Here is a 26,396-nt window from a genome sequence, read left to right as displayed (position 1 = left end):
TGTGTGTGTGTGTGTGTGAGCATTTCTCAAATTAGTGGAACAGTGACCCATGTAAGATTGGTCAAAGCAGCCAATTATCCAAGAGTATTACTCTTACAACTATCAGCACAGCAAGACTTCAAGATGAATGCGCACACACACACACACACACACACACACACAAGCACACACACACACACACTCCACGCACACATACTCAAACATTAGATACAAGTCACGATCCCTCTGCTGTCACACTGTACTAGGTCTCTCTCACGGTATGAAAAAAAGGAGGGAGAAAAAGGAGGGGGGAATGATGGAGGGAAAGAGAGTGAGGGAAGGGAGAGACCGTTAGACAGCGATAGAGAGAGATAGAGAGACAGAAGGAGAGAGTGAGACAGCGATAGAGAGACAGAAGGAGAGATTGAGACAGCGATAGAGAGAGAGACAGTGAGACAGCGATAGAGAGAGAGACAGAAGGAGAGACGGTGAGACATAGAGAGAGAAAAAAAAGGAGAGAGTGAGACAGCGATAGAGAGAGAGACATTGAGACAGAGAGAGACAGACATAAAGGAGGAGTAATGAGAGGGGGATGAGGAGGAAGGACAGAGACAGAGACACAAACAGGGTGGCAAATAAGAAGCTACTCGAGCCGTTAGCGCCACAATACAGGAAGGTCATGAAACCATGGCAACCAACTGGGCCCACGGAAAAGGATGGAGCAACTCCACCATGACTCGCCTAACGCCTTTGAGCTCAGGCCCTGTGCAGTGTGGGATAGAGGGAATGGCAACTGGGAGAGAGAGAGAGAGGGAGAGGAAGGAAAAGGAGAAAGACAGAGGAAAGCAACAAGGGAGGAAGAGATAAAGATATATATACACACACACACACACACACAGTATTGGCAGACAAAACAGAGCAAACACACATGACAAATAGCCACTGTGGCAGTGCTGCTCCTGCTGTGTGTTAGAGATTGCCAGTATCTAACAAATCCCCTACCATTGACAGGGGACAAGATTTAGAACTCAAGAACTCAAGATTCAGAGTTACATGTATAAAAACTCATAATTAATGTTACCTTACCTACATTTCAATGTTACCACATGTTCAATGGTACAATATGACATACGTAAGCACAAGCTAGAGTGGGACGATCACATTGAACAATGGCTACTGCCTGCCAGTTGAACCATGGCTACTGCCTGCCAGTTGAACCATAGCTACTGGTTGCCAGTTGAACCATGGCTACTGCTTGCCAGTTGAACCATGGCTACTGCCTGCCAGTTGAACCATGGCTACTGCYTACCAGTCGAACCATGGCTACTGCCTGCCAGTTGAACCATGGCTACTGCTTGCCAGTTGAACAATGGCAACTGCTTGCCAGTTGAACCATGGCTACTGCTTGCCAGTTTCAGACTGGAATAGTATGACAGAGGAAAAGAGAGGGATTACAAAGGAGTGACATTGAAAGTGATAATGATAGAGAGACCTAGAGAGAGAGAGAGAGGGAGGGGGAGAGAGGTGGAGAGGGGGAGAGAGGAGGTGGAGAGAGAGTGGGAGACGGGAGAGAGGGAGGGGAGAGAGGGAGGGGAGAGAGAGAGAGAAAGAGGGGAGAGGGAGAGAGAAGCGTGGGGAGAGAGAGCGAGGGGGAGAGGGGAGCGACGAGAGAGAGGGAGCGGGAGGGGGGGGAGAGAGAGAGAGGGACAGGGAAAGGTGTGAGTGTGTGAGAGAGAGGTGCGCCATTTAAAAGTAGCTCTCTGGCCCAAGTGACTGGGGAGAGGAGAGGAAAGGAGAGCTGAAAAAAGTGCTGCACTATATCAGTGCGATGTAGCCTCGAGTTGCCGTGTGGCTACTGTAACCGATGTGAAATGGCTAGCTAGTTAGCGGGATGCGCGCTAATAGCGTTTCAATCGTGACGTCACCCGCTCTGAGACCTGAAGTAGTTGTTCCCTTGCTCTGCAAGGGCCGCGGCTTTTGTGGAGCAATGGATAATGATGCTTCGTGGGAGGCAGTTTGTTGATGTGTGCAGAGGGCCCTGGTTCGAGCCCAGGTAGGGGCGATGATGTCTGGTAGCCCTATGCGGGGCTGCTGGCATCGTAAGGGAGTTCCAATGACCGCCTTATGAGGACATTATTATAGGTGGTGGTGGTAGAGAGGTGGAGAGTTGTCGTAACTTTTGCTGTACAGCAATTAAGAGAATAAGTTTGACATATACAGTCGTGGCAATTTTCACAGTCTGCTGCCTCAGTTTGTATGATGGCAATTTGCATATACTCCAGAATGTTATGAAGAGTGATCAGATGAATTGCAATTAACCTTTTGTCAATAGGGGGAGCTGTTAGCATATTCTTTTTTTACATTTCCAAAATTAAACTGCCTCGTACTCAATTCTTGCTCGTACAATATGCATATTATATTACTATTGGATAGAAAACAATCTCTAGTTTCTAAAACCGTTTGAATTATGTCTGTGGGTGAACCAGAACTCTTTCTACAGCAAAAATCATGACAGGACATGCGAAGGCCTGAAAACTAGGCTCTGATCTCGGATCAGTTTAAGGTCTGTATGATGGCTTATGGGTTGAAATGAACTGCACCCGCCTTCCCCTGGATGTCAGTAACCAATGAGAAGTGGAATGGAGTCTCTACGTATTTCACAGAGTTCATAAAAGGCCATGGAGTGACATGTCCGTTCTTTTGGACCTCGTCAAGGCGCAAGAGAGGACATCAGAATGGCATGCTCAAAAGTCCTGTTATCGGCCTAAGATATATCCGTCTGTGATTTAATTCGATATAGGGTTAGAAAACATCATAACGAAGTTATTTTAAACGAATTTATATCAGTTTATGCGAGTATATTGCTATTTTCTGAATTTTCATAGTATTGCGCTTTGAGGATTGGACATGTGTGTGCCACGTAGCTATTGTTAGCTGCTAGTTCCGAAGTTGAAGAGGACATTTTACACAAAGCAACGATTCTTTGGAGAAAGGACACCTTGCCCAAGATTCTGATGGAAGCTCGTCCAAAAGTAAGAGCTATTTATTCCGTATTTATGTGGAAAAATGTAAACGCATTTGTGGCCATTATTGCGGCACTAGTCTGGCTGTAACGCACACTGTATGTCTAGTAACGTTAATTTTAAAAATCTAAATCAGCGGTTGCTTAATAACCAATGCATCTTTCATTAGCTGTCCAACCTGTATTTTTTTGTCAATCTAATCGATAATAATCGTAAACTTAGGTGCCTTTCCAGATGGCGCCGTCCAGAATGCATGCCATGTTTTGACAGATTACATTGCATAACCACGATTTGTGATGCTAAATATGCACATTTTCGAACAAACTCTATATGCATTGTGTAATATGATGTTACAGGACTGTCATCTGAAGAATTCTGAGAAGGTTAGTGAAAAAATTAATATATTTGGTGGTGATAACGTTATCGCTCTTTTTGCCTTAATCAATGCTGGGGTGATGTTAGCTCATGTGGTATGCTAATATAACGATATATTGTGTTTTCGCTGTAAAACACTTAGAAAATCTGAAATATTGTCTGGATTCACAAGATCTGTGTCTTTCAATTGCTGTACGCTGTGTATTTTTAAGAAATGTTTTATGATGAGTAATTAGGTAATACACGTTGCCTCTGTAGTTATTCTAGTCGCTTTGGTGAGTTTTGTGATAGTGGCTGCAATGGTAAACTATGATTTATACCTGAAAAATGCACATTTTTCTAAAAAAACATATGCTATACCATAAATATGTTATCAGACTGTCATCTTATGAAGTTGTTTCTTGGTTAGTGGCTATATATATCTTTTATTTAGTCGAATTAGTGATAGCTACTGATGGAGTAAAAAACTGGTGGAGTAAAAAAAAGTGGTGTCTTTGCTAACGTGGTTAGCTAATAGATTTACATATTGTGTCTTCCTGTAAAACATTTTAAAAATCAGAAATGATGGCTGATTCACAAGATGTTGGTCTTTCATTTGCTGTATGCTGTGTATTTTTCAGAAATGTTTAGGATGAGTATTTTGGTAATTACGTACGGTCGCTCTGTAATTATTCCGGCTGCTTCCAACGCTATTTCAGATTGCAGCTGCAATGTAGAACTGTGATTTATACCTGAAATATGCACATTTTTCTAAAAAAACATATGCTATACCATAAATATGTTATCAGACTGTCATCTTATATGAAGTTGTTTCTTGGTTAGTGGCTATATATATCTTTATTTAGTCGAAATTGTGATAGCTGCCCATGCAGGAAAAAAATGGTGGAGAAAAAAAAGTTGTGTCTTTTTGCTATCGTGGTTAGCTAATAGATTTACATATTGTGTCTTCCCTGTAAAACATTTTAAAAATCAGAAATGATGGCTGGATTCACAAGATCTGTATCTTTCATCTGGTGTCTTGGACTTGTGATTTAATGATATTTAGATGCTAGTATTTACTTGTGACGCTATGCTAGGCTATGCTAGTCAGCTTTTTTACTGTGGGGGGTGCTCCCGGATCCGGGATTGGGAGGAACTAGAATTAATTACAAAGTCCTTCTTTGCCATGCAAATGAACTGAATCTCCCCAAAATATTCCCACTGCATTTCAGCCCTGCCACAAAAGGACCAGCTGACATCAGAGTGTTGACGTGGACAAGGCTGGAGATCACTCTGTCATGCTGATTGAGTTCGAATAACAGACTGGAAGCTTCGAAAGGAGGCTGGTGCTTGGAATCATTGTTCTTCCTCTGTCAATCATGGTTACCTGCAAGGAAACACGTGCCATCATTATTGCATTGCACAAAAAGGGCTTCACAGGCAAGGATATTGCTGCCAGTAAGATTGCACCTAAATCAACCATTTATCGGATCATCAAGAACTTCAAGGAGAGMGGTTCAATTGTTGTGAAGAAGGCTTCAGGGCGCCCAAGAAAGTCCAGCAAGCGGCAGGACCGTCTCCTAAAGTTGATTCAGCTGCGGGATCGGGGCACTACCAGTACAGAGCTTGCTCAGGAATGGCAGCAGGCAGGTGTGAGTGCATTTGCACGCACAGTGAGGAGACTTTTGGAGGATGGCCTGGTGTCAAGAAGGGCAGCAAAGAAGCCACTTCTCTCCAGGAAAAACATCAGGGACCGACTGATATTCTGCAAAAGGTACAGGGATTGTACTGCTGAGGACTGGGGTAAAGTCATTTTCTCTGATGAATCCCCTTTCCGATTGTTTGGGGCATCCGGAGAAAAGCTTGTCTGGAGAAGACAAGGTGAGCGCTACCATCAGTCCTGTGTCATGCCAACAGTAAAGCATTCTGAGACCATTCATATGTGGGGTTGCTTCTCAGCCAAGGGAGTGGGCTCACTCACAATTTTGCCTAAGAACACAGCCATGAATATAGAATGGTACCAACACATTCTCCGAGAGCAACTTCTCCCAACCATCCAGGAACAGTTTGATGACGAACAATGCCTTTTCCAGCATGATGGAGCACCTTGCCATAAGGCAAGAGTGATAACGAAGTGGCTCGGGGAACAAAACATCGATATTTTGGGTCTATGGCCAGGAAACTCCCCAGACCTTAATCCCTTTGAGAACTTGTGGTCGATTCTCAAGAGGCGGGTGGAGAAACAAAAACCCACAAATTCTGACAAACTCCAAGCATTGATTATGCAAGAATGGGCTGCCATCAGTCAGGATGTGGCCCAGAAGTTAATTGCCAGCATGCCAGGGTGGATTGCAGAGGTCTTGAAAAAGAAGGGTCAACACTGCAAATATTGACTCTTTGCATCAACTTCATGTAATTGTCAATAAAAGCCTTTGACACGTATGAAATGCTTGTAATTATACTTCAGTATTCCATAGTAACATCTGACAAAAATATCTAAAGACACTGAAGCAGCAGACTTTGTGGAAATTAATATTCGTATCATTCTCAAAACTTTTGGCCACGACTGTACATCACAAGATTTACTCCCATTGGTTAAGAGAGAGAAAGGTGATAATTGCAAGAGTGAGCCCATTGGTTAAATAGCAAGTGTGAGGAATTATTGTGCCGTGGAGGGAAATGTTTAGTCCACAGTCAGCAGCACTACCACTGGACCAGACTACTAAGTTATTATAGTCTAATTCATAATGATATAAGCAAACAGCTAACCCAACCTGGCCTTCACTAGAAGGGAAATAGGTGAATGACATTCCCCATGTGAYTAATAGAAAAAGGGAGGAGAGATATGACACTGTGCTGATGATGATGGTGTTTGGAACCTTCAGCATATACACTCCCACTGTGTACATAGAATAGGAAACTACGTGAATTATATTATGCTTACTGTACTTAAGTTGAAGGGAGAATTCAGACCAGCCTAACTGATTGAACTTTTGTAAACTATACTGAACAAAAATATAAATGCAACATGCAACTGAGTTACAGTTCATATCAGGAAATCTGTCGATTGAAATGAATTCATTCAGCCCTAATATGTGGAAATGCAATTATCTGCAAACAGCTGTGGTGGACATTCCTGCAGTCAGTGTGTCAATTGCATGCACCCTCAAAACTTGAGACATCTGTGGCATTGTGTTTTGTGGCAAAACTGCACATTTTAGAGTGGCTTTTAATGATCCCCAGCACAAAGTGCACCTGTGTAATGATCATGCTTTTTAATGGTGGATGGATTATCTTGGCAAAGGAGAAACGCTCACTAACAGGGATGTAAACACATTTGTGCATACCATTTGAGAGAATTAAGCTTTTTGTGCATATGGAACTGATGTTTTATTATAGCTCATGTTTTATTTTAGCTCATGAAACATGGGACCAACACTTTACATGTTGCGTTTATATTTTTGTTCAGTATACATTTCAATTCTGCACCATGTAACTAACTGCCTTCATCAACACAGCCATTCTCAAACCATATGCAAAGTGAAGCTATGAACATAAAACAACGTGCGTCTTTCCAAACCACACACAACACACACACAACACACACCACACAAGCACACACACACACACACACACACACACACACACACCACCACCACACCACACACACACACACACACACACACACACACACACACACACACACACACACACACTTTCCCTGCCTTAAGGCTTCTATGATAAGCAGGGAATCAATGCCTATACATTAGATTTTGATTGACAATTTCTCACTAGATGGCTTTCACTCCATTATCTCTGTTGATAGGAAAAGCGTTTTCCTTAGCCCTTCCTTTAGAAGAGGGATGCAATCTCCTCTTCCTCCAAGGAGTGGTATGTAATAAAAAATCCATAAGCAGACTACTGTGAGATGGAGCGAGTGGTTGAGATCACTTCTCGCTCAGTATGAACACACATGACGTGGAATCAGTTAATGACTAAGGGCTCTATTCAATCAGATCAACTTTAGCCGACATCCGCWTAGCAGTTGTTTTGGTGGTGTCTGAGGTGGAACTGTGTTGGAGCTGTCAAATCCACAAGCAGCTCCTTGCATTATACCTAAAGCGAACATTGCCATTGGCTGCACAGAGTCGCATTAAGAGAAATATCATGCAGCCTTGTTTACAAGTTGGAACACTGGAATGCGAGATGGAATCTACACCTCTTAGGCTGATAGAAATCCTTAATATTTTGTTTATTGATTTTTCAATTGGTGTAATTATTTCTATATCGTCTACACTTTATCGTTCTGAACTTCTACCATGAGTCGGGCGGTGTGGCTTCATGACAATGATCTCAATAGAAGCTGTTCACCGATTTGACGGATTCAAAGTTCCACCTCCAAAACATCTGCTATGCGGGTGTCTGTAATCTCCGGTTAACGCTGATCTGATTGAATCTAGACCTGAGTAGGGTAATCCACTATTAGTGGGGACCTTTAGGGTTCCTCTCATTGCAACATAAAAATGTTGGCCCTAATGTGTGAGATTTAAGACCCGATATTTGGTTAACGCGAAAGTAATCTTTGTGAAAACTGTTATGTCAGTTATTGAGTTATTGAGTCAGGACCTTTCGGTACGATGCTTCATCTGAATATTAATACGTCTCAAATTAATCATGACAACTTGCAAACCCAAATAATTTGAAAAGGGGTGTTTCCTACCAGTTGGCACTGACTTAGCCAAAAATGTTGACTTCAGGTAAATTATCCATTGATGTCAATTGAGGTCAATAGCAGATTTGCAGTTAAGTTTGACTCGCCTTTGAAATTCACATTTGCCCCTCGGTTAACCCAGCTGTCAAAAGCAATACATGGAAATGGCATCTTTCTAAAGGGGATACATCACCCACAGAATACAGAACAGCTGTCTATGAAACACCATTTTTGATTGTTTGACATATGGTATGACATTTTGTTTGGCATATTGTCTACAGTGGAAAACAGGAAAGGTACCATAAGAGATGCTATCAATGATGATATTGTACATGGATGGATGGATGAGTACACTCATTTAATCCAACTTAATTTTCTTATGCATTGCACACACAAGCACCATAATAACCATGTGTGCTTGCTTGTGTCCCAGTCATCCATAATTCAATGGGAACTGTATTGCTGCATGTTGTATAAAAGAATACCTGTCCCCTCATTATTGGCCTTTATCTAGAATTATTATTCAATCATCTCCTGGAGCCAAACCCAGCTCACTTTAACAGCAACAAATCAATGCTAACTAGTCTAATCCTGCTTAGATGTTTGTGGCCAAAAGTAGAATAACGATGGTGAAAGAAAAGAGAAAAAGAAAGAGAGATAGAGAGATCTTGAAAGATTGGTATTCTCGGCATTCTCGGCATGTAGGCTAGTTAGAAACAAATAACTATAGAGATAGAGAGAGAGAACCAGGAAAACATGGGATAGAAAGGGAAAACCAGGAAAACATGGGATAGAAAGGGAAAACCAGGAAAACATGGGATAGAAAGGGAAAACCAGGAAAACATGGGATAGAAAGGGGAGGATAGACGGCTCATGCAGAGTTGAAGATATACAGAGGTTTGCAAGCTATCCTCCATGTTGGCAGCACACACATAACACACATAACAATAACATCCTTATTCATTCCAGTGTTCTGGTGCCATCATGGTGCCCATTACCATTCTACATCTCAAAACGTTTGTTAAACTCTGTATGATGGGTGTAGAATAATTGGCGGAGGCTTAACCTCTGGGGGAGAGGAGAGAATTATGGGAGGAGGCAGAGTGGGCCACTGCGATGTGAAACTCCGGGCAGGCACCCGTTCCGATTGGAGATTAGCGCTGCATTACCAGGGTCCCAACTGGCAGCATAATTATGCAATGGCTCATCTTGTCTCTCGTGATTTTGGGACTGTATTAATAGTGGACTAATGAAAAAAAGACAAAAATATATATTTTGAGTAGGTTTCTCCTTTAAGGAGGAGGATGATGGTGCTCTACGCACACGCACACAGACGCACACACATGCACACAGACGCACACAGATGCACACAGACGCACACACACGCACACACACTCCGTAACAACATAATTACACCATGGCTCATCTTTCCTCTCGTTGAGGCACAGGTTAATGAAAAAAACCCATGGGGAATATATAACGTGACCTTATTGTTTAAAACACCTGGTCTCAGCTCAGCTTGGAGGAAGACTACAGGGTCAGTATCTCACACAGTGGTTCATGTCATGCTGCAGGAAAGCTGTGACAACCTATCCCGACATCCAACTACAGTGCCTTGCAAAAGTATTCACCCCCCTTGGCATTTTTCCTATTTTGTTGCATTACAACCTGTAATTTAAATTGATTTTTATTTGGATTATATGTAATGGACATACAAAAAATAGTCCAAATTGGTGAAGTGAAATGAAAAAAATTACTTGTTTTCAAAATATTCAACAACAAAAAAATGTAACAGAAAAGTGGTGCATGGATGTCACACCCTGACCATAGAGAGCTTGTTATTCTCTATGTTGGTTAGGTCGGGGTGTGACTAGGGTGTTAGAAACAAATAACTTTAGTTCCTCTCTCTCTCTCTCTCTCTCTCTCTCTCTCTCTCTCTCTCTCTCTCTCTCTCTCTCTCTCTCATGCTAATTCATGGATGGAGGGAGGCAAGGAAAAGAAAGGGAAAGGGGGATACCTAGTCAACTGAATGCATTCAACTGAAATGAAGAGAGATAGAGAGAGAGAACCAGGAAAACATGGGATAGATAGGGAAAACCAGGAAAACATGGGATAGAAAGGGAAAACCAGGAAAACAGCAAGCAGATGACACTAATTGAGCAGTCCATAAACACAAACAACTTCTGGTAAAATTGGAAAAACCAAAAATAATCGAAACGAGGAATTAGCGATACAAAATGGTGACATATGGACAACCCATTTTAAAACACTCTACAACACCGTTCAAATTGACACAAACGCAGAACAACGGCAAATTCATGAGAAGTTGAATGGATTAGAAAAAGCTATAAAGGACAATCAAAATCCATTGAACTCCCCAATTACTGACCAGGAGCTCTATAAGAAACTTCAGGCCCTCAAATTTAAAAAAGCATGCGGACCTGATGGCCCTAAATCCACAGTACACTGTGGCTAAATATTTGACCATGGTTACTGATCAAAACCTTAGAAAAACCTTGACAAAGTACAGGCTCAGTGAGCACAGCCTTGCCATTGAGAAGGGTAAACACAGGAAAACCTGGCTCCCTGTAGAGGAAAGGCTGTGCAACCACTGCACAACAGCAGAACCTGAGACGGAGCTGCATTTCCTGACAAAATGTAAAAAATKTGAGTGTCATTTCCCCAAATTTGAAACTCTTATTCAAGGTTTCAAAGACCTCTCTGATGAGAGTAGGCTACCCGTCCTGTTCGGGGAGGACGCAGAGAGCTGTGGGTTGGCAGTGCACTACATTGAAGGCTGCCATAAGTTGAGGGACAGTGTCTGACAGACCAATCAACCTGCACATGTCCTCTACTGTATGCTTATTGTTATTGTTGAATGTATGGTTAATTTTTTTGACACTTTGGTTATTGTTGTTACTGTTTCGTCATCTCGGGCATCTGACAATTTTGATTCTCAGTTTTTACTATTGTAATATGCCAGAAATAAGCTTTGCACATAATGCTAACTTGTTACGTCAGTGCAATCTAACGGGAGGAGAGAGAGAGAGAGAGTGAGAGCTGAAGAGAGAGAGGAGCAGAGGAAGAGGAGAGACGAGAGAGAGAGAGAGAGAGAGAGAAGAGACGAGAGAGAGAGAGAGGAGAGAGGGAGACGAGAGAGAGAGAGAGAGCGAGAGAGAGACGACGAGAGAGAGGAGATGAGAGAGAGAGAGAGAGAGAGAGAAGAAGAGAGAGAGAGAAGAGGAGAGAGCGAGAGAGAGGAGGCGAGAGAAAGAGAGAGGTGAGAGAGGTGGACCAGACAGAAGGAACAGAGAGGAAGAGTAATAAGAGAGGAGGAGAGAGAGTGTGTAAACGGCCGGTAGAGAGTAAACACAACAGAGAAACAAGAGAGCAGAGTAACACGAGAAAGAAGAGAAGAGGGTGTAACATAGTGAGAGAGAGTACACCACAGAGAGAGAGAGTAACATAGCGAAGAGAGTAACACACAAGAGCAGTAACACGGAGAGAGGTACACACATCATTACAAGACTGTATATTTGTATTAACTGTTTATAATACTGTGTATGTATATACATAACATGACATTGAAATGTTTTATTCTTGGAACTTTTGTAAGTGTGAAGTTTACTGTTATTTTTGTACTGTATATTTCACTTTTGTTTCTTATCTATTTCACTTGCTTTGCGAATGTAAACATGCTCTCTCTGTGTTTGTAAAATAGTATCCTAAGCACTCATACTACCCAGTGTGCAGGCTTGGCCCAATGCGTTACTGTTTAGCTATAATGGATGGATTTAGAAGGTTCCAAAGTGATTTCCCCCAAAGTGATGCTAGTCTCATAGAGTCACCAGCGAAAATCAAGTCGATTTAACAATAGCGTTAGCTCCAGTTAAATGTAGCGTTTAGCATAACCCCTTCAAATGCCCGCTTTTCCTCTCGTCTCCCCTCTCCAGCTCCCTCCGGGTGTCGCGCCGCCCGTTTGAAGCGGAGGCTTTGCTGAACCCACCGAATTGCTCTGGAGTTTTGGGAAAGCCTGACTATTACCCCAGTAAAGCTCCCATAGCACTTGGCTGTGGAAACAACACTGAAACGCTTCAGGATTGTACAGGATAGACCAATGTATGACAAAAACCTACCACACAGACCATTACATAGGCCTTATCCCAGAAGCCACTACCACACAGACCATTACATAGCCTTATCCCAGAAGCACACTTACCACAACAGACCATTACATAGGCCTTAACTCCAGAAGCCACTACCACACAGACCATTACATAGCCTTATCCCAGAAGCCACTACCACACAGACCATTACATTAGCCTTATCCCAGAAGCCACTACCACACAGACCATTACATAGGCCTTATCCCAGAAGCCACTACCACACAGACCATTACATAGGCCTTATCTCAGAAGCCACTACCACACAGACCATTACATAGGCCTTATCCCAGAAGCCACTACCAGTGGTGTAGTAGAGGGTGGAGTATATACAGGTTTATAGGTACAAATATTAAGCTAGAAATAACATAAATAAATGTACAGTAGTTCCACATGAGCAATTTTTGTCTCTACTTGGATTACATCGATACAGCAGTAAATATATATCTACTGTATGCGCTTGTGTACCTTGCTGGTACAGGATGATTACAGTTATTCCCTCATAGGTACTCTGGAGTAATGCCTATGTAATGTAAAGTGTGGTCAAAACCCCTTCTCCTCTGCATTGTCTGGATCTTACTCATGTCATTGAGCTAACCGTTTTGAAAAGAAACATTTATCTGKATTGAGCAACTCAATATCTTATTGAGTGTACTTTTCCAGAAAGGTTCAATGAAAGGTTTGATGTGGTTTCTTCCAATTACTTCTCTTCTGATGACCTGTCAGAGAGTTCTTAACTTCTTAGCCCACAAACACCGGAGGAAACCTATCATTGGGAGCCCGTCTGCACGCTTCCTGGCACCTTTGGAGCCGACAGTCAATATCTAATGAAATTTGTCTGCACTTCACTATTTTGCACTGACCCAGCAAACCACCTACAGTATGTGGCCTATCTTTTATAGATCATGAGCTTACAGTTGAGCTTGTGTCAGCATGACAAACAGTTGACAGTTTAAAAAAAGACATTCAAAGAAATACACAGTATATTTTAAAAGAATGTTGTCAATAATCGTTCCACTCGTTTGATTTGGACTTTTTAAGGAATGTCATAAGCCAACACCGGTTGAGCATACCTTGTAGTATTCTACCCTCCATTCTCTTACGGGAGTCTATTGTTCTCAACTAGTTTACCTGGTTAAATAAAGGTGAAATATGTCACGGCCGTCAAATGAAGTAGACCAAAGTGCAGCGTTGTGAGCGTACGTTTTCCTTTTATTTTAAATGTCGCCAACAAAACAACAAACGAAGAAACAACCGTGAAGCTTACAGGGCTATAGTGCCACTAACAAAAGTCAACTACCCACACTGAAAGGAGGGAAAAAGGGCTACCTAAAAAGGGATTCCCAATCAGAGACAACGATAGACAGCTGTCCCTGATTGAGAACCATACCCGGCCAAAACATAGAAATAAAGAAACAGAAAACAAAGCATAGAATGCCCACCCCAAATCACACTCTGACCAAACCAAATAGAGACAATAAAAGGCTCTCTAAGGTCAGGCCGTGACAAAATAAAAAAACATTTCTTTTTTAAATAGCTGCTCTCAACACTGAAGCCAGCTGTAATTTGGTACATCTCAAGACTGAAGCCAGCTGTAATTTGGTACATCTCAAGACTGAAGCCAGCTGTAATTTGGTACAGAAGGGATGTAGTTATGAAGTGCTTACGGAAACAAAATGACCTATGTAGCCTACGTATGAGGAAGGTTAATATATAGAGTCATTACTCCTGCAAGAGCAGCTCTGTTTTGAGCAGATGCAAAGGTAGTCTACTAAGTAAAAAGGTTGACTACATTTAAAAAGAAAGGGAAGTATAAGTGCTAAAAGCCGAGAACAAACAGTCCTCCGAGTTTGTTCCTGGTGAGAGAAAAAGCAAGCATGAAGCTAAAGCACAGTGAGAACTGGGAACATACTCGGACCTCCGACCTGATGCTACACACAATGCATCCTGGGGAAACCCTGCCACCGCGACAAGGGCTAGACCTGAGGGAAGGGCGATGGAGATGGAGTGAGAGGGGGAAAATAGGAAAATAATATCCTCCACACTTGCAGCTGTAGAGAGCATTTCAAACTACAGAGCCAAACCAAGCTGTACTGTGTTGGCCCACCATACTGTAGTAGTTGAAACCCTACTGAAAAGGGCAAGGTGAAAATATCTAAGCCAGCACAGTTTGGTTTGGTTTGGCACGAGAGGATGAAACAGTTACAGGAGTCCTGTAAAAAAAAACATTCAATTTTATGTCAAATCATCAAATCAAATCAAATTTTATTGGTCACATACACATGTTTAGCAGATGTTATTGCGAGTGTAACAAAATGCTTGTGCTTCTAGTTCCAACAGTGCAGCAATATCTAACATGTAATCTAACAATTCCCCAACAACTACCTCATACACACTAATCTAATTTGATAAGTAAAGGAATGGATTAAGAATATCTACACAGAAATATATGGATGAGCGATGACAGAGCGGCATAGGCAAGATGCAATAGATGGTATAAAACACAGTATATACATGTAAGATGAGTAATGCAAGATATGTAAACATGATTAAAGTGGTATTATTMAAGTGACTAGTGATCCATTTATTAAAGTAGCTAATGATTTCAAGACTGTATGTAAGCAGCAGCCTATCTGTGTTAGTGATGGCTGTTTAACAGTCTGATGGCCTTGAGATAGAAGCTGTTTTTCAGTCTCTCGGTCCCAGCTTTGATGCACCTGTACTGACCTCGCCGTCTGGATGGTAACGGGGTGAACAGGCAGTGGCTCGGATGGTTGTTGTCCTTGATGATCTTTTTGGCCTTCCTGTGACTTCGGGTGCTGTAGGTATCCTAGAGGGCAGGTAGTTTGCCCCCGGTGATGCGTTGTGCAGACCGCACCACCCTCTGGAGAGCCTTGCGGTTGTGGGCGGTGCTTTTGCCGTACCAGGAGGTGATGCAGCCCAACAGGATGCTCTCAATTGTGCATCTGTAAAAGTTTGTGAGGGTTTTAGGTGACAAGCCAAATGCCTCCTGAGGTTGAAGAGGCGCTGTTGCGCCTTCTTCACCACACTGTCTGTGTGGGTGGACCATTTCAGTTTGTCTGTGATGTGTACGCAGATAAACTTAAAACTTTCCACCTTCTCCACTGCTGTCCCTTCGATGTGGATAGGGGGGTGCTCCCTCTGCTGTTTCCTGATGTCCACGATCATCTCCTTTGTTTTGTTAACGTTGAGTGAGAGGTTGTTTTGCTGACACCACACCCCATGTGCCCTCACCTCCTCCTTGTAGGCTGTCTCGTCGTTGTTGGTAATCAGGCCTACTGCTGTTGTGTTGTCTGCAAACTTGATGATTGAGTTGGAGGCGTGCATGGCCACGCAGTCATGGGTGAACAGGGAGTACAGGAGAGGGCTGAGCACTCACCCTTGTGGGGCCCCAGTGTTGAGGATCATCGAAGTGGAGATGTTGTTTCCTACCTTTACCACCTGGGGGCGGCCCGTCAGGAAGTCCAAGACCCAATTGCACAGGGCGGGGTTTAGACCCAGGGCCTCTAGCTTAATGATGAGCTTGGAGGGTACTATGGTGTTGAATGCTGAGCTATACTCAATGAACAGCATTCTTACATAGGTATTCCTCTTGTCCAGATGGGTTAGGGCAGTGCAGTGTTATGGTGATTGCATCGCCTGTGGACCTATTGGAGCGGTAAGCAAATTGAAGTGGGTCTAGGGTGACAGGTAAGGTAGAGGTGATATGATCCTTGACTAGTCTCTCAAAGCACTTCATCATGACAGAAGTGAGTGCTACGGGGCGATAGCCATTTAGTTCAGCTACCTTTGCATTCTTGGGTACAGGAACACTGGTGGCCATCTTGAAACATGTGGGGATAGCAGACTGGGATAGGGAGAGATTGAATATGTCTGTAAAAACACCAGCCAGCTGGTCTGCGCATGCTGTGWGGACGTGGCTAGAGATGCCGTCTGGGCCGGCAGCCTTGCGAGGGTTAACACGTTTACATGTCTTACTCACGTCAGCCACGGAGAAGGAGAACCCACAGTCCTTGGTAGTGCGTTGCGTCAGTGGCACTGTATTATCCTCAAAGCGAGCAAAGAAGGTGTTTAGTTTGTCTGGAAGCAAGACGTCGGTGTCTGTGACGTGGCTGGTTTTCTTTTTGTAGTTCGTGATTGTCTGTAGACCCTGCCACATACGTCTTGTCTTTGAGCCTTTGAATTGCGACTCCACTTTGTCTCTATACTGACATTTYGCTTGTTTGATTGGATTGCGGAGGGAATAACTAAACTGTTTGTATTCGGCCATAATACTTGTCTCTTTTCCATGGTTAAATGCGTTGGTTCGCGCTTTCAGTTTTGCGCGTCTCAACGTCTCATGTCAAACATAACCTTTATAGCAGAGAGGTGGAAACTCAATGGGGGATGAAAAGGTAAGCACACTGCATGATAGACGGTATACCTATGCTCTTATAGAATGATAGAGATTCTATAGAATAACATACAGAGATTATATTACACTGAATTAAAACATTCTGCTATCCATAAAGCTGGATTGCATTCAATGAGTCTGTTGCCAACTACTGTATTGCTGGTGACAGAGGTGATGATGGAAGTCCACTGCTTAGCATTAAATTGATAGATAGCTTCCAAAATGGCACCTGTTCCCTTTATAGAGTATCACAGTATGGGTCATAATACCCATAAAACGTAGCGGTCAAACAGGGAAATGGTTCCAATCGTTTTTTCCCATAAAATTTTTCCCATATGGGATTTTATAAACACTTAAAATAAGGGCTGTGTTTCATGTAGGCCTTCCCCAGCCAGGCCTAATAAAGGCCCCTCTCACACTAAGACTGGACTTCATTTCCCAGCATCCTTTGCAAAACCTCAACCTTCCATATGCACCACCTCAGTGCTCTCTCCGTCTCACCTCTCTCGTCCCAGTGAGCTGACTCACGTTTGACTCAGATGTGCTCCGCTGGATTGGAATATTTGGCCTTTGTAATATCACAGTCGCGAAGCATATTCCTTTCACTGTGCTGCCTAAGGGAGAGTTGAGAAGTGGGGTTGTTAGAGGATTATCTTGAATGATGACTGTAAAGTGAAGGACCGACAGAAAGGATCAGTTTTACCTAATAGGTCATAATGAATAAAATTATATAGAAATGGAGAGACCTGATCTGAGATCAGCACTCATACATTGAGAAACTATGAATATGGGTCCAGGCTAAGATCAAGCCTCCCATTGTTCCAATATATCCTATCCTAGTGTCATCCAGCTGTGAATTTGTAGCTGTGTCCTCTCCCTGTATTTCTCTCTCTCAGTTTCTCTCCTATCCTCCCTCTCCAGAGACAGGGACCAGGCACAGGAAAAGGTGAGAGAAAGCCGATTTATAGAGATATTTGGTCCACCATTTTCCTCCCTTCTCCCACTGCTAAGCACCCAATGCAATCTACAACCCCCTACAACTCCCTACCACCCCCTATAACCCTGTATAACTCCCTATAACCCACTATAATCCCCAATAACCCCTACAACCCGCTATATACAGTGTTTAAGCAGCGAAATAGGGCAATAGCAGGTTCAGGATTCCACGAATTCCCCCATTTTGCAAATGCTGGGAAGTGTTTGTGTGTGGGTGCGAAATTATCCAAAAAATAACAACGCTAATACGCATCCATTTCCAAATCTCAGTCTCAAACCTGCACCGAAACTTTCTCAACAACAAGCCTGTCACCCAACTCTCACCTGAATTCACAGTCGGTGGCTACACACATTTAGAGCGCATTTATTTGCACAATGTATAATTAATTTGGAGGTTGTGCAATTAGAGATCAGTGAGTGGCTTCTGTGCGACAGAGCGCATATGTGAATTGGCGTGTGTGTGGCAGGTACGTTACACCTGAGCTGAGATAATCTGTTCCCTCTACTGCCTGTGTGTGCACGCATTTCTTGCTCAGACTAGAGAGAGTGAGTGCATGAACCGCATGGCACAGTGACAGAAATCCTGTTTCTGTCACAAAAGCTGAGTTAAAAGCCCAGTGCAGTCAAAATTCTGTTTATGCTGTGTTTTGTATTATACAGTAGTTTATGAAACTGTAAAACTGTGAAAAGAATGTGTAAGTGTTATTTCCTGATTGTATCTTTAACCAACAGCTATCTACTCAGGATCTTCTAATCAGAAAGTTTGGCATGAGTGGAGTTTTGGCTTGCCTGGTGACATCACCAGGCGATATAAATTGTAATAGACCAATGGTAAAGAGAGTTCCAAACCTCTCTGGCAATAACGTCTCTCCCATTAGGCACCTCCCCTGCTTTGGTGCACTTCCCCTCCCAACTCAGATCAGTCCCAGACAGTACTAGCAAAATKATTGCTTGAGAAGCTATTTTTGTTTCTTTTTAAACAATTTAACTATTACAGTAATGTACATAATTATTACCCAGAAATGGCAGCATTCAGCCTTTAAATACAACCCTATAAACCAAGGCCAGAGATCCCAAACCTGCTGTCACAGTTATTCCTGTTTTTGTCAGAATTCTCTCAGTAAAAGAAACAACAACAAATAGAGCTATAAGGGCACAAGGCGAGACCCAAATGCAGACACAGGAGGCAGATGGTTGAGCTCCGATATTTATTACACCAAAAAGGGTAGGCAAAAGGCAGGTCGGGGACAGGCGAGAGTTCAGAAACCAGGTCAGAGTCTAAACAGTACCATGGGATAGGCAGGCTTGAGGTCAGGACAGGTAGTGTGGTCAGGCAGGCGGAGTCAGTGTCAGGACAGGCAAGGGTCAAAACCAGGAGGGCTAGGRAAAAAAACTAGGAGCTAGGCGAAACGCTGGTTGACTTGGCAAAACAAGACGAACTGGCACAGACAGACAGGAAACACAGGGATAAATACACCAGGGACTAATGGGGAAAACAGGAGACACCTGGAGGTGGGTGGAGACAATCACAAAGACAGGTGAAACAGATCAGGGCGTGACATCATTGATGCCAGGCAAATCACTGTTTTGTTTTACACATCCTTCACTGGGTTCCATTCAAAACTAGTCAAAAAATAAAATTGTATTTTCTCTTTCAATTGTCTGATTCATTGTCGCCATATAGGCCTACACTAGTGTCATTGGCATTACACATGTAATTATAAAATGATAAGAACCAAATTAACTTGAACAATATAAATACAAACTTTGATTGCAGATGTAATACTAGCATATTTTCACACATCTACACTATAACAATGTGTTCCATTCCGGATGTCACATGCCCCCCCCCCTCTCTCTCGCTTTCACACACACACACACACACACACACAGTGTAGGCTGCAACAGGACACTCACGCGCCAACGAACAGTGTGGAAAGTAATGGACCCCTCAATGTTCGTGAGCAGAATGCATGAATTTGCGCCCATCCGTGGAAGTGACTACCCAAACGCCAATCTCTTACCGCATAGCAGCTGCATCCAGGCGCACGTCTTGTAGACAGTGGCAGTGTTGCAGAATAAGAAAAGGGTGAAGCAGGCAATACAACCCAAGATGAGCACCATGGACAGCAACACGAGGAAGGTGGCAGCTTTGAACGCGCTCGAGGGGATGCCGCTGAATTCGGCGAAGGTTCCTTGGCAAGTGAGCTCCCGGTTGGAGTTCCCAGTGCCCACGCAGTAGTGGAACAAGCCGAAATAGCCTGCGTGTGGGGTGTTCACGCTGTCCCCAATCCAGTAGGGCAGAATGAACACCACTACGTTAATAATGGCCAAACATATGGTGAATATAGCCCACAGAACCCCAATGGCCCGCGAATTCCGCATGTAGTTGTCATGGTAAATCTTGGAAGCTTCTTGCGAAGGCAGCATGTTCCCCCACCACTGGCGTTATCTCGTATTCCCCTCGTCTCTATCTCCCCCTATCTTCGTCAATGATTCCTCAGCAACTATTTTGATAATAACACTCCGTTGTCTCTGAAAGATGGAGACCAAACAAAAATCTTACACGAAAGAGTCTACACAAAGGTCAGCACTGTCTCCCCTGGTAGTCAATCAAAAGGTCCAGGTTTCTGAATGTTATATAGTCCAAATGGTTTCCAAATTAATCAATTCAAGACCGAAGCGTGATTAAACAGCGATGGGGAAAACCCTCTTAATGCGTAATAACACAGCAGAGTCGAACAAGCTCACATTGCAAAAATCAATGGTCAAGGAAAAAAGGGATCAGACGTGTTATTCGCAATTCACCACCACCGTCGGAGTGTGAAGAATGAAGCTATATCGACTCCCATTGGACCCAACGCTTCAAATGAGAGACAAGCACCGCTGTCGAGCCCCACTGATGAATCTTCCGCGAACTATTTAAGTTAGGTCAACTGGAGCATTCTTTACATCCGGAATAAGAGACCAATGCGTGTCATTTGAAGAATGAAGACGAGAAAAGATGGGCATTGGTCGTATCACTGTAAATACCAAGACCCCATGCTGGTGGTTTTCTGATGCTGTCTTCTGATTCTCACTCTCGCTCTCCCTTTTCCTCCACGTCTCTCCTTCGCGCGCGCACGCTCACCAAACAAACTGCTATAGTCTGCACAGAAAACTGTTGGAAAAACCTGGATTAGGTGCATGGAAGCAGTGGTGTAAAGTGCTTAAGTAAAAACACTTTAAAGTACTACTTAAGTTGCTTTTTTGGGTATCTGTTCCCTACTTTAATTTACTACTTATATTTTTGACTACTTTTACTTATACCTCACTACATTCCCTAAGAAAATATTGTACTTTTTACTCCATACATTTTCCTTGACACCCAAAAGTACTCGTTGCATTTTGACTGTTTAGCAGGAAAGGAAAACAGTCAAATTCACGCATTTATCAACCGAACATCCCTGGTCATTCCTACTCCTTCTTATCTGGCGGACTCACTAAACACACATGCTTCGTTGGTAAATTATGTCTGAATGTTGGAGTGTGCCCGTGGCTTTCCGTAAATAAAAAAAACAAGAAAAAGGTGCCATCTGGTTTGCTTAATATAAGGAATTTGAAACGATTTATACTTTTACTTTTGATACTTAAGTATATTTTAAACGAAATACTTTTATACTTTTACTCAAGTAGAATTTTACTAGTTGACTTTTGATTTTACTTGAGTCCTTTTCTATTAAGGTATCTTAACTTTTACTCAAGTATGGTTTTCCTGTCCTGTTAAGCATAAAAAATGTAACGAGTACTTGTAACGAGTGTCTAGTTCTTCCTCCTCCTCGGACGAGGAGAGGAGAGAAGGATCGGAGGACCAAAATGCAGCGGGTTGTGAATACATAATTAAGTTTATTAAAGTACAGACGAAAACCGAAAACACTTCAACAAACTACAAAATAAGAAAACGACGAAGACGAAACCTGAACATGGAACTTACATAAAGACACAAAGAACTCACGAACAGGAACAGACTACATCAAACGAACGAACAAACCGAAACAGTCCCGTGTGGTGCAACATACACAGACACAGAAGACAATCACCCACAAACAAACAGTGTGAACAGCCAACCTATATATGGTTCTCAATCAGAGGAAAACGTCAAACACCTGTCTCTGATTGAGAACCATATAAGGCTAATTACAAGTGACCTAAACATAGAAACACAAAACATAGACTACCCACCCAAACTCACGCCCTGACCGTCAAACACATACAAAATAACAGAAAACCGGTCAGGAACGTGACAGTACTTTTKGGTTTCAGGGAAATGTACGGAGTAAAAAGTACATTATTTTATTTAGGAATGTAGTGAAGTAAAAGTTGTCAAAATTTAAATATTAAAGTTAAGTACAGATACCCCGAAAATCTACTTTAGTAGTGCTTTAAAGTATTTTTACCCAAGTACTTTTCACCACTGTTGAAAGGCAACCTCATGTTGATCAATTTCCTAATCACATTGCATCTTGAAACCTATAGCCTACAACTCATTCATTTTGTGTAACAAGTGTCTTCACACCAACTCTTGGTTTTCGCAATATTGCAATAGACAATACCATTTGRATTTAAAACATCAACCAACATGAAAATAATTGCCCCCTAATTTAAGAATTTGCTGAACAGGAGTTGTTTTGTAGATAATAATTTATTGCAAGTGTAATGTTTTTTCTTTTTCAATATGAGTAGAATTAGTACTGCATGAATTAAATCAAGGTGATGGAATTTTATGTTGCAAATCATGACACATCTCAAGCAAAATGTGAGTGTGTTTCTGAGGGTAGGTTATAACCTATATACACGCATCTACAGTACCTGCAAATTCATATATTATTCAGGAGTTGTACTACTGAATGGGTGCATACAATTTCACAAAGCACGAATGGTGGATACTGTGTTGTAGTATGGTTTGCCTATAAATTACCCCACTGGCGGTGAAAACATAAGAGCACCATTTGAATAGAACAAGCAATATAAATCTCATTGAAACAATATCAGAATCAGAATCACCTTTATTCTCCAAGTACATTTACATTTACCAGGAATTTGACCTGGTTTAATGGCGCTGACGACAATAAACAAAATATATAGACAGAATATAGACAAAGGAATTTACACATAATGGTCATACAGTATATACAATGAGATTTTGTGTAGGCTCAATAAGCAATGACAGTAGCTCCAACATAGGCCTACACCAATGTAGCTTAATGTCTTAGCCTATTGCCCTACTCTGATAAAAAACAAAACATAACAAAAAAACATAAACTGCCTTTTAACATTACAATTATAAAGAAGTATACATTTTTGACACTGTTTGTTGACCATTAAATGAAGTATATACATGTATACAGGCTGTTRATTAGTTATTACGTCCTAAATTAAACGGTTCGTACATGCCCACCTTGTGTTTTATAATGTTGATAAACAAGAAAAAAAGATGACATCCTTTACAAACAGTTTATTAATGGTTAACAAACCATTTATTAGGCCTAATGGAAAAATTACAAATAGCCTAAAACTATTCCCCATTATAGTCTATGTGAAATGCGGCTATGAGGGGAAGTATAGGACGATAGGGCTATTTACATTGATGTAAACATATTTACCCATGATATTAACCTTGGTAGAGCATCCTACTGTAAGCTAAATAGCCTGTCACGCCTGCTCCCGCTCCACCTCTCTGGTGCTCGAGGGCGCCAGGCGGCCCATCATTACGCACACCTGTCACCAACATTACGCACATCAGCGCTTCGTGGGACTTACCTGGACTCTATTACAGTGTCTTGCAAAAGTATTCATCCCCCTTGGCGTTTTTCCAATTTTGTTGCATTACAACCTGTAATTTACATTTATTTTTATTTGGATTTCATGTAATGGACATACACAAAGTGAAGTGTTTTTTGTTTTTTTTAATACTTGTTTAAAAAAAGAATTATATGGAAAAGTGGTGCGTGCACATGTATTCACCCCCTTTGATATGAAGCCCCTAAATAAGATCTGGTGCAACCAATTACCTTCAGAAGTCACATAATTAGTTAAATAAAGTCCACCTGTGTGCAATCTAAGTGTCACATGATCTGTCACATGATCTCAGTATATATACACCTGCATTATATACACCTCAGTATATATACACCTGTGTCTGCATTAATGTYGTTTTGTTCCCACTGTCCAGACGCTGTCCTTGTTTTGTTTCATGTCCGTCATTTATTAAATATTCACTCCATGTACTTGCTTCTCGTTTCCCAGCGTCCATCCTCACAGGAAACAGCTCGTGAAGAAAAATCTTATTTCAAGAACTGGGAGCTCTTTAAATTTGAAGTGGCCAAATACCTTCGACAATCTGGTAGTAATCTGGCTAAAACCAGAAGAGCTGAGGAGGAAAAGGTGATGGTTAGGATAACTTCCCTTTCTCAGAGGTCCCCAGCCAGCCTCTTGGGGGAAGAGAACGAGGAACTGATTGAGTTACAAAATTAACTGGATAATATATATAGATGAAATAAACTGGATAATATCTATAGATTAAATAAACTGGATAATATCTATAGATTAAATCAACTGGATAATATCTATAGATTAAATCAACTGGATAATATCTATAGATTAAATCAACTGGATAATATATATAGATTAAAAGCAGAAGGAGCCTTTATTAGATCTAGGAAAAAATGGCTTGATGAGGGAGAACAGAATTCATCCTATTTCTTTAGACTTGAGAAATGTCACTCTACAAATAACACTATCCATAAATTAAACATTGATGGTGCTATTACAGATGACCAAAAATGAATGGCTAACTACTGTAGCAATTTTTACAGGAAATTGTATAGCTCTACGTACTGTCAGGAATCCACAGATATGTTTTTAGACTCACTGAATAATGTTCACTCTATCAGTGATATAGAATCTAAACAGTGTGATGAACCCATCATAGTTGAAGAGATTAGTGAGTCTATCAAACATCTAAAGAACAATAAATCCCCAGGCATTAATGGAATTCCGACAGAATTTTACAAGTTATTTAATGAACAAGTCTCTAAAAACACTTTAACAACAATCTTCACCCTCTTACAATGACTCAGGGGTTAATAACACTGATACCTAAGCCTAAAAAAAAGTGCTGCTCATCGATAAGTGGCGTCCAATTTATTAGCCTTACTACTTGAAAAAGAATTAAAGACGTCCTGGATGCAATCATTGATGAAACACAGTCTGGCTTTATGAGGAACAGACATATTTCTAACAATATCAGACTAGTATTAGACATACTTGACTACTCAGACCTAATAACCCGAGGATAGCTTCATATTATTTTTTTATTTTTATAAAGCATCAGTTCCTCTTCCACTCCCTTGAGAAATTTGGCTTTGGGGATTTTTYCTGTAAGGCTATTAAGACTCTCTATACGAATGGTAACAGCTCTATCAAACTGAAACATGGCACCTCACCTAGATTTGAGTTAATAAGGATCTAACCCTTTTTTTCAATTCTCACCTAAAATGACATACTCAAATCTAACTGCCTGTAGTTCAGGACCTGAAGCAAGGACATGCATATTCTTGATACTATTTGAAAGGAAACACTTTGAAGTTTGTGGAGATGTGAAATTAATGTAGGAGAATATAACACATTAGATCTGGTAAAAGATAATACAAAGAAAAAAACATGCGTTTAAAAAAAAATGTATACCATTATCTTTGAAATGCAAGAGAAAGACCATAACGTATTATTCCAGCCCAGGCACAATTTAGATTTTGGCCACTAGATGGCAGCAGTGTATGTGCAACGTTTTAGACTGATCGAATGACCCATTGCATATCTGTTCAAAATGTTGGCTCAAGACTGCCCGGATGTGCCTAATTGGTTTATTAATACATTTTCAAGTTCATAATTGTGCACTCTCCTCAAACAATAGCATGGTATTATTTCACTGTAATAGCTACTGTAAATTGGACAGTGCAGTTAGATTACAAGAATTTAACCTTTCTGCCCATATCAGATATGTCTATGTCCTGGGATTTTTTTGTTGTTACTTAAAACCTCATGCTAATCATATTAGCCTACGTTAGCTCAACTGTCCCGCGGGGGGGACATCGATCCCATAGAGGTAAAGAGAGGAATTAGGCAAGGTTGTCCAATCTCACCATATCTATTTTTATTAATCACCAAACTTCTTACAAATTCCTTAAATAATAGTCCTGTACAAGGTATTTCCATAGCTGGTAAAGAAATGATTATAAGCCAGCTGGCTGACGATACTACACTTTTTCTGAAAGACGCCAGTCAGAGTCCCATATCGATCAATGTGATAGAATCCTTTCCCAAAGCATCTGGTCTACATCTTAACATTAATAAATGTGAACTCATGGCTGTCAAAGATTGTGTGACATCATATTATGGTATTCCAGTGAAAGAAGAACTTACATATTTAGGCATAACCATTACTAAGGATCAGAAGTCTAGAGGCTTACAAATTTTAACCCTCATATTAAAAAACCCCAGAAGAAGCTAAATCAATGGCTACAGAGGGACTTATCCTTAAAAGGAAGGGTCCTAATAACCAAGGCTGAAGCTATCTCTAGACTAACATATGCCGCTCTATTTTTATATCTTGATGGTAAAATAAGCAAAGAGTTAGACCAGATGCTTTTCAACTTTCCATGGAGAAACTGTAGCCATTACATTAGGAAAAGTGTTGTAATGAACACTTATGAGTATGG

At 41.6% G+C, this 26,396-nt stretch overlaps 1 protein-coding gene across 1 annotated transcript in view; it reads right to left on the bottom strand.

Annotated features, from left to right (window-relative positions):
* The window catches only part of LOC111970755 (LHFPL tetraspan subfamily member 4 protein-like), a 51,608-nt gene extending 31,144 nt beyond the window's left edge, over window positions 1-20,464 (bottom strand). The window contains exon 1 of the mRNA XM_070445842.1: window positions 19,665-20,464. Coding sequence (XP_070301943.1) covers window positions 19,665-20,070 — 406 coding nt within the window. The 5' untranslated portion in view covers window positions 20,071-20,464. The remainder of the gene's footprint in view (window positions 1-19,664) is intronic.
* Window positions 20,465-26,396: the final 5,932 nt, after the last annotated feature.

This window comes from Salvelinus sp. IW2-2015, linkage group LG11, assembly GCF_002910315.2.
Source record: "Salvelinus sp. IW2-2015 linkage group LG11, ASM291031v2, whole genome shotgun sequence".
Classification (NCBI taxonomy): Eukaryota; Metazoa; Chordata; class Actinopteri; order Salmoniformes; family Salmonidae; genus Salvelinus; species Salvelinus sp. IW2-2015.
The sequence above is the reverse complement of the archived record's forward strand: the minus strand, read 5'-3'. Positions and strand labels throughout refer to the sequence as shown.